This window comes from Oncorhynchus masou, chromosome 10, assembly GCF_036934945.1.
Source record: "Oncorhynchus masou masou isolate Uvic2021 chromosome 10, UVic_Omas_1.1, whole genome shotgun sequence".
NCBI classification, from domain to species: Eukaryota; Metazoa; Chordata; class Actinopteri; order Salmoniformes; family Salmonidae; genus Oncorhynchus; species Oncorhynchus masou.
Window position 1 is genome coordinate 20672315 of NC_088221.1, and position 16321 is coordinate 20688635.

The 16321-nt window shown below is 45.8% G+C and overlaps 1 protein-coding gene across 1 annotated transcript in view; it reads right to left on the minus strand.

Annotated features, from left to right (window-relative positions):
* kdm6a (lysine (K)-specific demethylase 6A) overlaps positions 1-16321 on the minus strand; it is a 93914-nt gene that overhangs the window by 5640 nt on the left and 71953 nt on the right. The window contains 19 exon segments of the mRNA XM_064976161.1: positions 862-1049; positions 1362-1476; positions 1610-1758; positions 2040-2114; positions 2227-2279; positions 2541-2746; positions 3396-3501; positions 3711-3843; positions 4901-5793; positions 7830-8068; positions 8071-8269; positions 8378-8485; positions 8730-8807; positions 10153-10275; positions 11093-11263; positions 11792-12011; positions 12763-12861; positions 13750-13876; positions 15307-15400. Of these exon segments, the coding sequence (XP_064832233.1) occupies positions 862-1049; positions 1362-1476; positions 1610-1758; positions 2040-2114; positions 2227-2279; positions 2541-2746; positions 3396-3501; positions 3711-3843; positions 4901-5793; positions 7830-8068; positions 8071-8269; positions 8378-8485; positions 8730-8807; positions 10153-10275; positions 11093-11263; positions 11792-12011; positions 12763-12861; positions 13750-13876; positions 15307-15400 (3376 nt within the window).

Sequence of the window (16321 nt, forward strand, 5' to 3'; positions counted from 1 at the left end):
ATTGAAATTACCACAGGAGGACTCCAATCAACTTGTTGAAACATCAAGGATGATCAATGGAAACAGGATGCACCTGTGTTCAATTTTGAGTCTCATAGCAAAGGGTCTGAATACTTATGTAAATAAGGTATCTGTTTATTTTAAATTTGCAAACATTTCTAAAAAACAGTTTTTGCTTTGTCATTATTGGGTATTGTGTGTAGATTGATGAGGAACAAGGTAATTTAATCCATTTTAGAATAAGGCTGTAATGTAACAAAATGTGAGAAACGGGAACGGGTCTGAATACTTTTCAAATGACATTGGATGACAATAGAAAGTTTATGATGTCACTGCAACAACTGTATACAGACATGTCGATCGTAGTATAAACCAGCCTTTAGTCTTGAAATCTTTGGTTGTTTAGTACATGGACTCACATGAATCCTTAAAGAGATGAGTGGGGCTAAGGCTTAAGAGGGTGTGAATGATGCTGAATAGGTGTAGACAAAGAAGAGCTCTCCAGTTGGTGTACCAAAACATTCAAGGTCCATTTTCTCAAAAGTGGGGTTACAAGTTTATCAACTTTCAAAGCAGAATGACTTTCCCATTGTTTCTCAACTATAGTGAATGACATATCATTTTCTAGCTTGGAGTTTATACTTTTATCCAATGTAAAAAAACAAACATTAAAAACGTTGCTGCATAAGACCCAATCGAGCCGGTCGGTCATAGATCTCAATGTGTCAGTCCACGCCTATCAGCATCCATCCATCATCTTTTAATGATGTCCCAACAAATTCTACATAAAACCCATAAAACAACCGTGTATTCCCATATTAAACGTATCCCGTTGTTCTCCATGTCCCTTCCTGGTCTTACCGGTGAGAGGTCCTACGTTCCAGGCGATATTGTTGCACCAGCCGATGGCCTGGACCCAGTGGACGGTGCCCGTGTTGAGCCACACCAGGTCTCCGGGACGCTGGATGAAGCGGTAGACGGGGACATCTGCCTCGTACAGGTCCTCCAGGTTGGGCCACCATGACCCCATCAGGAAGTTGATGTTGTTCCTGCAGGAGACACACACACGTCCGACATTAGAAACAGAGGATGCACATGGACACTCGCTCATTCTCTGAAGACCCCTACTCATACTCTGGGTAGTTCATGAATAAAAAAATAAAAAAATACATTTTTACATCTGCAATGAATGAAAAGTCGAGATATTCCCTTTCCTTTAATTAGTACCAAGAATACCACTTAAATCTGAGTTAAAATTGAGTTAAGACATCTCTAACCTTAGACTGCACTGGCTGTAAAGAGACAGAGGTAGGATATCAACTTTGTGTTGGGTTAGAGGTAGGAGATTTTTGTTGACGTACTTTTCACAGAAGTCGTTGATGATTCCCCAGTAATGTTCGGGCACTGCGAACCACTCACAGTCCCCCGGGCCAATGTTGATGTTCACTGAACAGAAATTATTGTTCTCCTGGTGACCTAGAAGCCAAGACACAAATACCTTGTTAAACAAAACACGCGACAGTTACCACTAACAAACAGCATTATGTGTGTGGACCCATGTGTGTGTGTGTCTCTGCGGCATGTGTGGCTCTCGCTGTGTGTGTCTAACCTGGCGTCCTGCTCCCAGGGACCTTCATGTAGAGCTGGACAGTGTTCATGCCCAGGATGGTGTGTCCTACGTGGCTGAGCAGGTTGCCAGCAGACACCACTCTGGCAAATGCTGGCAGCTTACTGAGCTCCTGCAGCTGCAGCTTCCACCTGAAAGGAGGTCACAGAGCAAGGGTCAGAGGTCAACACTACAGCACAGACACACACCGCTCCCAAACTGAGGGACCCTCTTTATGATACCAATGCCCAGTCCTACCTAGGCCATACCCTTTCTGTGTTTGTAAATCTGAAGGGACTGGATAGGTGAAAGGACAAGGGTTGTTTTGGGACCAGGCCATAATCTGGTTCATATAAAAATTGTCAAATTAAATACAAAACATCAGCGATCTGTTTCATGAACAAAACCACATAGTATTGGGTGGAACACTTACTTCCTCTCGTCAGACAGGTCGATGTTGGTGCCAAACTTGATGTGTTTGAAGGGCCCTTTCCTCCGCCGTGGCGCACTGTGGGATCATGGGAGATGAAGTTTAGACAGAGCAGAGAGATATCACACAATGCATGCCTACAGACAGACAGACAGACATAGAGAAAGACCGAAAGAGACAGACATCTTACCTCTCTGCATTGGCTGCCTCTGCTTCCTGCTCCTTCTTCTTCTCATTCTCCTCCTGGAAAATGCATTTAATATATATTTTTTTTTTGAGCATATCTGTTCATTGAGTGAGTTCAGTAAATGGAGTGCAACAAACATTCTAAGCTGGGAAGATATTCTCTTTAAGTGACAAAACTATGTCTGGAGTGACCATGTGAATATTCAGTGACAACATACCACTCAAAACTGTGTTTCTATTCAACAAGGCCTTGTACTGACTTTGTTTGGAGATGATGGTGGTGGATTTGTGTATGTACATGCATCTCCCTCTACTAACCCGTAGTGACTCCTGGAAGGACGAGGCCTGGTACTGGGCATACTTGGCAATGGTGGTGTGTGATTGGCTGCTCTGGCAGCGCCACATCTTCCTTGTGCCACTCAGGTCCCAGTTTTCGTCGGTGGGCTGAGACAGCTGGGTCCGTACCTCCACCAGGTGGTCTGGGTTAGCCTCCACCAGGGTCTTAGTGGAGAACAGACCCAGGTCTGAGAGAGGCAGGGGGGAGAAGGATGGGATGGAGGAAGGAGTGGAGGGAGAGAAAGAAGGGTGGAGGGAGAAGGGACAGAGTAGGAGAGGAAAGAAAATAGGGAGACAGAGGATGGGGATTGAGGGAAAGGGAGAAAAAGTGGAGTGGAAAAATGCTCAGAAGTACTAGCTTAATGAACTAAAAGTTATCCATCCAGTTATTAAGATTGAGTGTCTAGTCTGTGTGTGGTGTGCTACAGTACAATGATGCAGTTGCAAGCTAGCTGATGAAGTGAGGGAGCCAATAGCTTTCCTTGGCAGCCGTTGGCTACTTTACTTCGGATGCTATACATGTAATGACACTCTCTGCTTGCAGGTGGTGCTGTTGTCATACATGTTAAGTTGTTCAACACACAAACACACACATCCCCACCCACCCAAGCCTGTGAGAGAGTGAATGAGTGTAAGCACACATACCCTCACACAAGCAAATGAGTGCGTACAGACACACAAAGCTTTTCTGTCCTTAGGGGAGAAATTCAAATGAGATCCCAATCAGGACTAGAACGATGACTAATGTTTGTTTTGCTAGAGTGTGTAAGCAAAGTGTAATTCCCCCCGCAGTAGTGTGTAACGACGGTATAGGACTGCCATCAGTGTGTAACTCACCCAGTTTGAGCGCCCCGGCCAGCCCTCTGATGACGGTGACAGGGTTGGAGGGGTTGGTACAGAACTGATGGAGCGGAGGGAAGAACGCATCCCTCTTATTCTCCAGCTACACACCACGGGAGAGCAACACACACACATTAGACGTTTGACTTGCAAACTAGACCGTTCTGATGAAGTCTAAGACCTTTACCACAGGGGTTTTCCTGGGACAGCGACGGACGCAACTAAAAACTTCAGGATGAAAACCACATTTACTGTTGCAAGTAAAAAGTACAAAGTAATGAAATCTCAACAAAATCCCTCGTGGCTGTATACTCACGTAGATGCTGGGTGTGGGGGGTTGAGTTTGTCCTTTGGCAGTGAGGGCGAGGGGGGCGGAGGGGGTCTGGGAGGGGGACACTTTTCTAGGAGGACACTGCTGTTGGACAGGCCGTTCTTCCCCAGGTTCCTAAAGACGTAGGGGGGACAGAGAGAGAGAGAACACGTCTGGCTGCTCAATGACACTGAGATGAACCATGCTTCAGCTAATAGCAGCAGCACAAGCCAACATAATCAGTCTGGAATCTAGACAGACATGCATGCATTGTGCAGCACAATTAAAATAGACCAGTGTTAGAACAGAACTGGAACCTGTACTTTGAGGCTCAGTAAGAGAAAGAACCCTAGGGTAGCGGTTCACCAAAGCTATAGTCATACACAGAGCAGTATATGTGCAGTAGAATAACACCTATGGCTCAGGTTGTGTACACATGGCTTACTGGTCAGGATCTCTACAGCCCTGTCAGTTACTGGACACTCCTTGTACACACCATATATACCCCTTTCGGAAACATTAGCCACCTACCTAGCTATCAGCACAACACCTCTCCAACCCACTGATAGCCTGACCTACAACATAGCACACTCCCCACACTCAGTGGGCCCCAAATGAAGTATTTGGCTGCCCAGACCAGAACTGAAACAGGCCAGGCTAAGGGCTAACTGGCCAATACAGAAAGGCTGGGCTGCTACAGCACCAAGACCTTCAAGTTGCAACTCAAACCAAACAGTCAGCAGTGGCCCCCACAGTAAACTCTAAACGACACAGACGGTGAGTGAACTCTAGTTGACTCTAGTTCAGGGTATTCAAGTTGGGGTTACGGGGGAATTGCAGTGGGGTCGCCAAAATTGGAACAAAACATTAAGAGTACAGATTATTGTATGGGACAACATACAAGAACGCTAATTTGAAGAAAAAAAAATGTAAATGTTTTTTTTATTTTTTAAATTATTATAAGGTTGCGTCATTAGATTTGGAGTCAAAGAAAAAAACGAGGTTCCTGCTGAAAAAGTTTGAACACCACTGCTGTAGTTGGTATGGCCTTTACAAGAAAAAAACACTACATTGCATTAGAACATGCAGCATTTGAAACATCCATCCCATAGCCATTGACTTCTTTCAAAAAAGCACACCAAAGGTTACAAATTAAATGTGACTGATGTGATAGAAGGATATGATGTCCTACCTGCATGCTTTGAGCACCTGGCTGGAGCTGGGGTAGATGGAGACTGAGGACCATGGGGCCAGGGCTGGCCTGCTGTGAGACACCCCAGTGGGCTCTACTCTCACTGGGCTCCGAGAGTCCTCTAGCCCCTTACCGTTGACCTGTGGGGTAGTGGTAGCGGTACCGGTGGTTCCGCTGTTGGACGGGCTGCTGATAAGGCTGTTGGCTGTGAAGGGGTGGTGGTCGGCACAGCGCGGGGGGGAGGGGGTGGAGGCGGACATGGCTGAGAGGGGCGAGGAGGCCACAGAGCGTTCCGACAGGGGTTTGGGACCTCCGTGGTGGACACCCGGGTGGACGTTGTTGACCTTGATGTTATCGTCCATGGTGGCTCCTTGATTAACACCACCGTGATGATTATTATTATTATCATCGTGGTTAGTAACATCCTTATTACTGGCTTTTCCCATGAGCAAGGCTGAGAGCTGAGGATTGTCTGAACTGAGCGTGCCCGGAGAAGGAGAGTCGGGCTGGGATTGGCTCCACGAACTGTCTGTGGTCACCGCCCCCTGCTGGATGTGATTAGCCAATCCCTGCATAGGGGCAGTGGTACCGGGACTAAGCGGTGTCCCTGTGGTGGTAGCCAATCCACTGCTGCTTCCTGAAGGCGTGGTCTCTTTGGTTTGGGCCACTGAGGTAGTGGTGGCGGAGTGGAGGGGCAAGGAGGGGAGGTGGTTGGGGGCACCGGCCCTCTGTGGCAAAGAGGAGAAGGAGGAAGAGGAGGCAGGGCAGGGCCCGGTAGAATGTCCGACCTGATTTAGAATTTGAGCACCGGATCCAGCGGCCTGGGAGGATGAAGAGAAAGGCTGTTCTCCATTGGGACCTGCCGAATGTGAACCTGGACCTTTGTGAAGCCCCTGGATAGAGGGGGAGAAAAACAGACTGATCAACGATGAGGGTCAAGGCAGTTAATGAGATGCAAAACAAGAAAACGGAGTGACAGACCAAGTCAGAGCAAAATAAAAGGAGGTTGAGTGAAAGAGTGAGCATTAGAGAATTCACAAGATAGTAGGAATTTGAATATTTCCCTTTCAAGATGATCAATACACATCTAGTTAGATGCATGGGCAATGATACGTTTCAGTTTTAAATGATTCGGTATGATTTAGAAAACGAATCGACGCGATTTGGTTTGATAGCGGCTTGATTCAATGCACTTTTGCTGAATAAATACATTCACTTTCCATTACAAATTCAAATCTGCTGCTAATGGAGCTCATGAGCTGAGTCTGTCTGCGCTGGGTCTGTCTGCGCTGTGTTTGTGTGTGTCTCCCTGAATGGATTTGACTTCACACACCCCCCTCCCATCTCAAAATGTAATGGTTTTGACCGTTTGGAAGTTTAGTGAGCTTCTTTTCTCCTCCCGCTTTGCCATGCAGTGCGCGTAGCAAAAGTGATTGCCCGTTATGAAACTATCAACTTTACCCTGTATGTCAAAAAATGACCATATACACCTGCTCTTTCCATGACAGACTGACAGGGTGAATCCTGGTGAAAGCTATGATCCCTTGATGTCACTTGTTAAGTCCACTTCAGTCAGTGTAGATGAAGGGGAGGATACATGTTAAAGAAGGATTTTTAAGCCCAGAAACAATTGAGAAATGGATTGTGTAGGTGTGCCATTCAGAGGGTGAATGGACAAGACAAAAGATTTAAGTGCCTTTGAACAGGGTATGGTGGTACGTCCCAGGCACACCGGTTTGAGTGTGTCAAGAACTGCAATGCTGCTGGGTTTTTCACGCTCAACAGTTTCCCGTGTGTATCAAGAATGGTCCACCACCCAAAGGACATCCAGCCAACTTAGCACAACTGTGGGAAGCATGAGTTGACATGTGCCAGCATCCCTATGGCATCCGAAGGTGTTCCTAATGTTTGGTGTACACTGATTGTTTAAAGCAAAACAACCAAAACTATTACGGATGCTGAACCTGAACAATCAAATTATTTGTAAGCCCCGTTCAGCAGGTATCGCCAGATGAAAGTTGTGCCTCCGGTAGCTTACTTTTATAGCACCATTTTCAATTGAGCAACAAGGCCTGAGGAGGTGTGGTATATGGCCAATATACCACGGTTAAGGGCTGTTCTTATGAACGACGCAATGTGTAGTACCTGGACACAGCCCTTAGCCATGGTATATTGGCCATATACCACAAACCCCCAAGGTGCCTTATTGCTATTATAAACTGGTTACCAGTGAAATTAGATCAGTAAAAATAAATGTGTTGTCATATCCATGGAATACGGTCTGATATACCACGGCTATCAGCATTCAGGGCTCAAACCACACAGTTTATAATAATCCATTGGTAACAATAACCTAGCAAATTACATTAGCTGTCACTCAACTAATTAAGCTTAATATCAAGCTAACCATTACAGCATTTGAATGCTTGAGGTGCGGCACAGATGTGCGGCACAGATGTGCAAGATCAGGAAGAGGATGCCTACCTTGCGTTGGTCAGTGCACGAAGCTGGGAACAGTGAGCAGTTTGACTAGGCTACTGATATTACCTATGGTTATTTGGCATGCAAAGAAATGACTTGTAGATCAATGACTGTTAACAGTTATATGCTTAGTTTGAGACTGAAGAGGAGGCTGCATCAATTGTCACAAAAGATTAGATATTTTCAAAACAATTTAATGAATCGGTAATTAGTCAAATTTGAATAGATTTTCGACCGATGCATACTACATTTGGATCGGTTTGGTGTCAGCGGACCGATGCGGTATTATCTTTAACATTTGAACTGAGGGCCAATGTGTTATGGTGAAATGTTACATCCTTACAAGATAGATACAAACAGTTAGCAAACAAGATAGAACAAGAGTGAAAGTGAGAGAGAGACAAAGAACTCAGAATTAAAGAGAGACCGAAATAAAAAAGATATGTACCTGAGTGGAGTTGGTACGTTGCTGGCTCTTCCAGGCCTCCTCTACATTACTGGTACTATTACTGCTGTGACTGGTGTTGTTGCTGGTGGGGGTACTGGGGTTACTGGTACTAGTGGCATTGCAGTTGTGAGGTAGACAGTTCTGCTGTAGGTAAGGCACGTTTCCATTACTCCCGCCACCTCCCGGTAACGTCCCTGCACCCGGTAGACCGGGAGTGCGATTATTGCCCACAGTTCCCCCTCTGGATTGCCTAGCTGCCCAAGGGGACTTGAAGATAAAGGCGTGTTGGCCATTGGCTGAGCAGTACAGGGGGGACGGGCTGTGGTTTGACTGACGGGTGAAGTCCGGGAGAGGGGGTGAGGGGAGGGGAGGGAGTTTGGGGACAGCGAGGGGCCGTTGGGTAGGGTGGGCCGCAACTGTCCTGCTGCCTGCTGTCTCACCTAGCCAATTAAAGGGGTGATGGGAGAGAGAAAACAGTTTGAATACTGTTTATAATAAAATGTGTGGTGTTTGCTTATATATGTGTGTGTGTGTGTGTGTGTCTGTACCTGATGTTGATGCTGCTGCATGAGGGAGAACTGTTTTTCCAGCTGGTCCAAAATCTGCATCTGTGGTGGTTTCAGACTGGCCCGGTTGGTCCGGAGCTGATCCAGGAGCTAGAAGAGAATGGAAAGGTACAGGCATTTAGAACCATTGATAACTATTTACATTCTGAAGTGTTTTGCTTATGGCTTTTTATGCTTACTATTTAGTACGCAAGTTGCTTTATACTGCAAAGTTGCTTTGGAGAAGGGCTGTAGAGTCTGTAAAATGACTCACATGTAACAAATACAGTTCAGGTCTGACTCATTTGATTAGAATCAGACACTGGTATGGTTTGATTGGAAGAGCAGAACCCACCTGTAATTTCTGTGGTGTTAGGTACCAGCTGGGGATCTGGTGTTGTACCGGGTGGTTTGTCCACAGGTCCACAGCACTCTGTGGGATCAGAGAGAGATACTTGGCAATAAAGCTTGTAACAATTTAGGCATAATTCCTATTTGCGTTCATAAAGCTGGTATAGGGTCAGTTGTTGGTATAGGGTCAGTGTGACAGAGATTTGGTTCTGGGTTCTGACATTCGGCTAGGTTAAGGACCAATGTTACCTCTAAGCTGCGCGCAGCTGCCCCAGGACTGCCACGCAGAAGAAATATCAGCCCGCGCAGAGAAGCACAAGATTGAACTTGACCTAACTTTCTAGTTTTCCCCTTTAGTTAGCACCATCAACGTTTCCCGTTACTGTGAAAATTGTGATCGAATCAACACAATGTTAGCCACGTTCAATGCAACATACCGAAGCAAAACAAACTATGCAAGAGATTTTCTTGTAGCCAGAGCGCATTGGAGTACGGTTATATTGCATTGACTCAGGCCCATACACAGACCGGTGCGCCATAACCAAACAGAGCTGCAGAATCCCTATATGCAAATAGACCATTGCCACATATGGATCTGTGCCATTTACTTTGAACTGGACTGTGTTTACAGCATGAGTGTTCATGAATAAATGTGCTTGTTTCGAGATCAAAGCAATTGCTGCATGTAGCTAGGTGTGTACATTTGTTCATATTCTTTGCTAGTAAGCAAGTTATTAGCCCAGATATAGCTAATTTCTAGACAGCAATGGGGGAGTGGTTGCTTGCTACAAGAGCACAAAACATGTGCATTTCTAGCCATCTTTGAAAAGCAAGTCAGGTAAAGAGCTTTTTTACTGTGTTGTAGGGGCAGGCAGGGGCAGTGTTATATTTTGGGGCAGGCTTGAATAAGCGAAGTAGCCAAAAGTCAGAGGCTAGCATCATTTGTCAGATTATCTAATAATAGTATGGGAATAATAATGTATTTTATTTTGAAAAGTGGTTTCTTCAACAACATTTTCAGTCACCGCCTTGTCTGAATGACAAGTGGATAAACAGGTTAATGTCTATCCCTACATGTTTTTCCCCCAAAGGTCTCATGGAATGTAGGCCAAGATTGAACACCACATATTGGCTGCTACTGTAGACAGAATTATAGAACAGCTATTTCCATGTTAATATGTTATGGGATGCATTTTCTCCATAGTTTTTTAATGCTAGGCCAGTGATAGGCCTACATTATGATCAAATAGCCACAGTGGCCATCATTGTTATTACTATAACTTAAAGCGGGTACAGCCTGTGTTCACAGTAAACGTGCCAGAAGTTGCACAGAATTTTCACAACGTTCAAGTTTGCGCTCAGCAGACCTGAAATTTGCTCAGTGGCAAAAACTGTTTGAGGGAACATTGTTAAGGACTGAACCATACCTTAGCCGGGCTGGCGGTGCGTTTTCTCTTGGCGGGGCTGGCCTGACCGTCAGTGTGGCTGGGATGGGGGGAGACGTGCGTTTGGCCCTGGCCTCCCTCACCACTCTGGTGGGACTTAGACGCCTGGGGGAGAGGCAGGAGAGGAGGGTTATGGGGGTGAGAGGGTGGAGGATTATTGGGAGAGGCAGGAAAGGAGGGGGAGGATGGTTCTGTTACTATGTGTAGAGGGTTTGGACTAAGAACAGATACCAAAACCCCGACGACAACCTTATTGATACGTCTAATCAGAAATCTCAGAGCCAACAGTGTGTGTGACAGTCTTGTCTTTTTTTCTTGGCAGGAGGAATGAGATGAATTTGATATGGAACGTAAGGAACTTAAATATTTGGGTTACCACCGTTTGCCATCAAACCTTTGGTGCCAAGGTAGTTTAAATGTCAAACGGTCGTCCAAGAAAAACAAGACATGGCAGGCAAGTTGAGAATTCATCAGATATCATTCAGAGTCACTAACATATAACAATTCCATATAAGAAGTTTCCATTCATTCTGTGCATGTCATATCAAACAGAGTTGATGGGTGAGTGAGAGTAGCATTGACTGATGACTTGTACTGTTGTATTAGGAACCACACAGAGAATTTCATCTACTAAATCTACTATATGTGAGGTTAGTGTTAGTGAGGGCGATTCTCATCTCAACTCCTTCGCTTTTTCTGCACTGATGCAAACGCTTCTAGACAGATGAATGCAAATATTGCCTGTGGGCATCCACTGTTTTTCACCTATCCTGAGTTTTCCAATCAGTGCCAATGAGAGGAGAGAAAAGGAGGAAAGGAGAAGACTATTGAGATGCACCAGGACAGGACAGGTTAGGCAGTAGCAGTAGTAGTAGTAGTAAGGGTTTGTTAGCTGGGTGTTATCGGTCTCTAGTGGTCTCACCTGCTGCTGCTGTGTCTGTGACCCTGGGCTGCCTGCTGCAGTGTTCAGGCCCCCCTGTCTGGAGGTGAGCTCAGCAGGGATGGGCAGGCTCCACGCCTCCTCAATACTAGGAAGCATTTTAGTACCCTTCCCCCCCGCAAGACTACCTGGCTGAGGGTTACACAACTGAGCCTATAGGAGGAGGAAATGGCGTAAAGACACATTTCAGTACTGGTTTACGGTATGGTAGGACAATCCAGTGGCACTACGTACTGAGCACTTTGTGGAGTATAGTACTTTAATACTTTCTACTAAGTCAGTTATAGTATAAGTATTTGTACAAGAAATACAGCCTCTTCAGAGATGATATAAAGTCAAATGAAAAGAATCACTCAAAGAATGGTCAAATGCCATGAGATTGTCTTTACGATTACTGATGAGAATGTGTAGTATCGCATCAATATGAATCAGTGTTCATATATCAATGAGTCAAACCAAAAAGCACAGAATACCGTCACAGTCCATAAAATAAATAATTGTACAAAATAGAGCTCTTAAAACACTTGCATGATACACCACAACACAACAAAGCACAAAACAATCCAACACACACCACAACATTTAACAGAAAAGGGCCAGCTGAAATCTTTGGTTACTGGTTGGTTGGTGCGTGCATGTGTGTGTACATCTCTGCATGTGTATCCCTCCCTCCCTGCCTACCTGCAGCAGCTTAATGCGGTGTGTGAGGGCGGCGGTGTTGGTGCAGGACTTGCTGCGGGTGGCGTTGATGTAACACTTGATGGCGTCGTGCGGCTGCCCGCAGGATTCATAGAGCGTGCCCAGGTCCATCCAGGCGGCTGCGTGGCTGTGGTCCAGCTGCACTGCACAAATGTAGGCCTGCAGTGCATCCATAGGCTGGTTCTGCTGCTGGTACAGCACACTAGGGGAGAGAGGGAGGGAGAGAGAGAAAGTGAGAAAGAATGAGTGACTGGGGAAAGGGGGGCAGGGTTTTTAGTGTACCCTCTCCCTCGGGTGGCCACACCCAAAGTCTATCCATACTTCACTTGCTAAGGACCTCTAACTCCCTCTCCTGATGCAGTGTGGAGCTGCAGGGTCCCCTAGGGTCCAAACCAGCCCCTTAGAGGACCTCTGAGCTGCAGTTTCCCTTGAGACGGTACAGCACCAAGACTGTAGATATAGGCTAATACTGCTGTTACAATCCTATTGCTATGGCCAACACCCACATCCACTCCAGTGTTTCCCCTATATGCATTTAGCATATAGGGGATGGTAAAAAGTTTCAGTGTACACTTCAACGATTAAAACCTTGACAGACAGGAAGAATCTAAAATTCCATAAATGTCATGGCATGAGGCCCCCAGTGATTTATTTATACTGCTTGAAATCACTCAGATAACATAAGAACACAGCATAAGCCATGGGAAAATGTGTAGAATTTTAGGAAACGAGCTTTAAAACTGCAAAATTGGGTCTCTGCATCCAAGATGGATTCTAAAACTGTGCCATTGGCCACGCCCACAGCCAGCAAGCCCCCTCCCCAACTTTGCCACCGCTGCTGAAAAAACAACCTGTGAAACACTACACTCCATCAGATGATCCTTCATGACTTCTCCAAGGGTCCTACAGCCAGACAGTTGAGTATACGCTGGCTGCAGGGAGTCAGGTCTTACCCTATGGAGCACCAGGTGTCAGCGCTGGCCTCAGACTTGTCAATGGACTGTCTGTAGGAGATGAAGGCATCCTGGACTTTCCCAATACTGGAGTAGCACCTGGAGAGAAACACACAACATGCTTGGTTACTTATCAACATGAGCATGAATACAAAGATACAGTCAGAGAGACATCATGGCAGAGACATTTCTACGTTGGCCGCTTGATTTTCACTGGGTAACACAGCCACAAAGTCAGATGCCGCTCCAGTGGGAGAAATCAATATGAGAATATCACAACACTGGCAGGTAAGTAATACTGTGAAACCCTATCATTCCACGACTGCTGCATATATTATGGACATTTTCAGAAATTCCAATGAAAAAAAAATAGATACAATTTCCATATGTAGCACCCTCCACATGTATTGGTTTGGTTAAGCAGTGCTGAAGAGAACCTCCCCCGACACTTTTTTGTATTCTCGTCAAGACCAGTATGTAGGGGATCTAGGCATTTCTTCCACACATGCTACTTTAGGTTAGCACTAGCCCAACCATGTCAACTGTACCCTAATGATCCATAATCAAATGGATCAAATAAGTCTAAGTCATAATACAATTGTGTGGATTAGCAGAAAGGCAAACTGAAATTAAAAAATAAATACAATTAGACCTATTCATCTGTAGGTTTCTGTGTAACAAAAATGAGCTTCCCAGTGAGAAAACTGATCAATAATCACTAATCAATAATCAGTGTGATCAGAAAAGTAGACAATGAAGCTCTAAAACGGCTACTGTCTAGGCCTGTAGAATGTAGAGAAACAGGTGAGACTGGGGCTGAACCCAGTAGGAGAGAACAGACAAGACTGGTGAGCTTTGCTGCCTTATGGGCAGAGTACTACTCAATACACTGCTGTTGAACCTTACACACCTACTGGAGGGCAACTAGAGCCAGTAGAAATTCACTATGAAAGAAAATGTCAACAAAAGAAAAGGAAAGCCTCTTACCTGCCGAGGAAGTACCAGGACTGTCCAGAATTGGGGTCTGCTTCTAGCGACTTCTGCAGACACTGGATGGCATAGCTGTCCTTGGAGCCTTTGTCCCCTAACAGCTCCACTGTGTGATGCATCCAGCCTGGAGGAGACCAGTCCAGGGGAGTTAGGAGGGTGGAGTATCCAACAACTGCCACCACTAGTCTGGGTGCAGGGCTAGCCTTCTGCTAGCTGGTCAACAGCACCACTAGACTAGCTAGCAGCACCCTACACTTCACTGTCTGCAATAGTAACTCTCACCACCACTGATCCAGCAGGTCTTTCTGCTAGTCTATTACTAAGGCTAGCTAGATCGGATAACAATGGTACAGCTCGAGTGACTAATATTACACTAATATTCATTATACAGTGGTATAGTACTACACTGTCAGGCTCAGAGATACTGCTCTGTCTGTCTGGTGTGTAAAAGCTCCAGTCTCATAAACAGACCAAATGGCTTGTCTGTCTAGAGCTTTCTAAAGAAGAGGGAGGGAGAGAGCAGAAAGTGGGAGGGAGGGAGAGAGAGAGGGAGATTCCTCCTCCATACACACACCAGCCATGTCTTCAAAGGTCTAAACAAGTCCCCAGGGGCTCCCTCCCCTCTACACACACACACACTTCCCTAAGGACGGGCATACACACACTTCCCTAAGGACGGGCATACACACAGACATACACACACTTCCCACTCGCTCCCCTCAACACCTGTGGCGAGCCTTGCTGGGAGGTCACCATGACAACCCTGGCAGAGCCGCCGTCAGGGCAGAAAGAGAGAATGGCCGTCAGGGCAGAAAGAGAGAATGGCTTTACGACCGAGGGAACATTCTTAACCAGGGAGGATGGCAAGAAAAAAGACAAGAGCTGTGTGTTTGGAGAGGATGACATTGGAGAGGTGTGTGTCTGTGGTTGTGTGTAGCATGGGGGTTGGGGTACACAAACTAACACCTCCATAATGAGCTGTTGCATCGGACACTGGAGGATTGGGAGAGACTTGGGAAAACAGGGAAGAGAGCAGAGAAGAAGTGGAGATCTGGGAAAACTGTCCAGCTGGGAATACCGTGCACAACATATCCCAGAACACAATGCATGATGCAACACTGTGTTATCAACCTTATACACCTGGTTCATATTAGTACCATCAACAACAAATACAAAGTACTATATCTTTAGCAATGCATTGTACACGGTATTTAACCTAGGCTATTTTGAAGGGGCACAAACGTGGTCAGTAACTGACAACTAAATATATAAAACACACCACATGTAGACACTGCTCTACGAAATTCTAGCAACCAATTTATATAGCTTGAAAAAGATGTTGCACTTTCCCTTTTGACTATAAAATGTAAAAGACAGCACTTTTCACATCAAAACCTTCCAAAAACAAACTAGGATACGTTTTCCAACATATTCGACAAAATCCAAAATGATAGGTTGTTACGAAAATTACATGATGGGAACAAGTAACACATTTTCTTTCAACAAATGACAGTCTGACAAAGTAGTATATACGAGAGAGACTGAAGGACTTACCCAGTTGTTGCAGTGTAGTAGCCTTCACCTGTGCAGGAAGATTCTCTCTCTGTAGTAAACTCTCATATGCTTCTTTTGCTGCTCTGAATTTCTTCTGCAGAGAGAGAGAGAGAGACACAGAGAGAGAGAGACACAGAGAGAGAGAGAGAGAGACAGAGAGAGAGACAGAGAGAGAGAGAGACAGAGAGACAGAGAGACAGAGAGACAGAGAGAGAGAGAGAGAGAGAGAGAGAGAGAGAGAGAGAGAGAGAGAGAGAGAGAGAGAGAGAGAGAGAGAGAGAGAGAGAGAGAGAGAGAGAGAGAGAGAGAGAGAGAGAGAGAGAGAGAGAGAGAGAGAGAGAGAGAGAGAGAGAGAGAGAGAGAGAGAGAGAGAGAGAGAGAGAGAGAGAGATGATTTAGCCAGAAAGAAGGGTCAGTATGTTTTATGGTCTCACTGGTCAGACACAAAGAAGTCTGGACACCTCCTCAGACCAAACCAACAATGTGAGGCCTTTCAGACTGACCACACACACGACAGGGGGAGGGTCAGTCTGGGACAGGACAGGCCAGACTTAACACGTCGGACAGGTTTTAAGTGGTGTGTGTGTATGCGTTAATCATCCCACCTTCAGTTTTTATCTGGGGAAACCTGAGAAGCCACACTGGACAAAGATGTGTTTATTTTTCTAACTGACCTCGAGTCTGATCTAGTTGTGTGTGTGTGTGTGTGTGTAGCCTGGAGGTCTCTGTTCTTATCTTCTTTTACTCCATCACTAGAGCGACCTGCCTCCATGTCTGCAGCCTCGAAAGCCCTCGACACACACACACACGCACACACACACGCACAGCAGTCTGGCCCTGGGCTCTTCCTGTCTGGCCACCATAAAACCCATGTCAGGGTAAACAAAGTTACTATAGGGCAATACACCCAGCACCAGGTTCTAATCCACCAACCATTACCAACTCAACACGAGAGATACTGTGTACCCTTTAACCTCTTACACTTATGGTGGCGCTATTTCATTTTTGGAAGAAA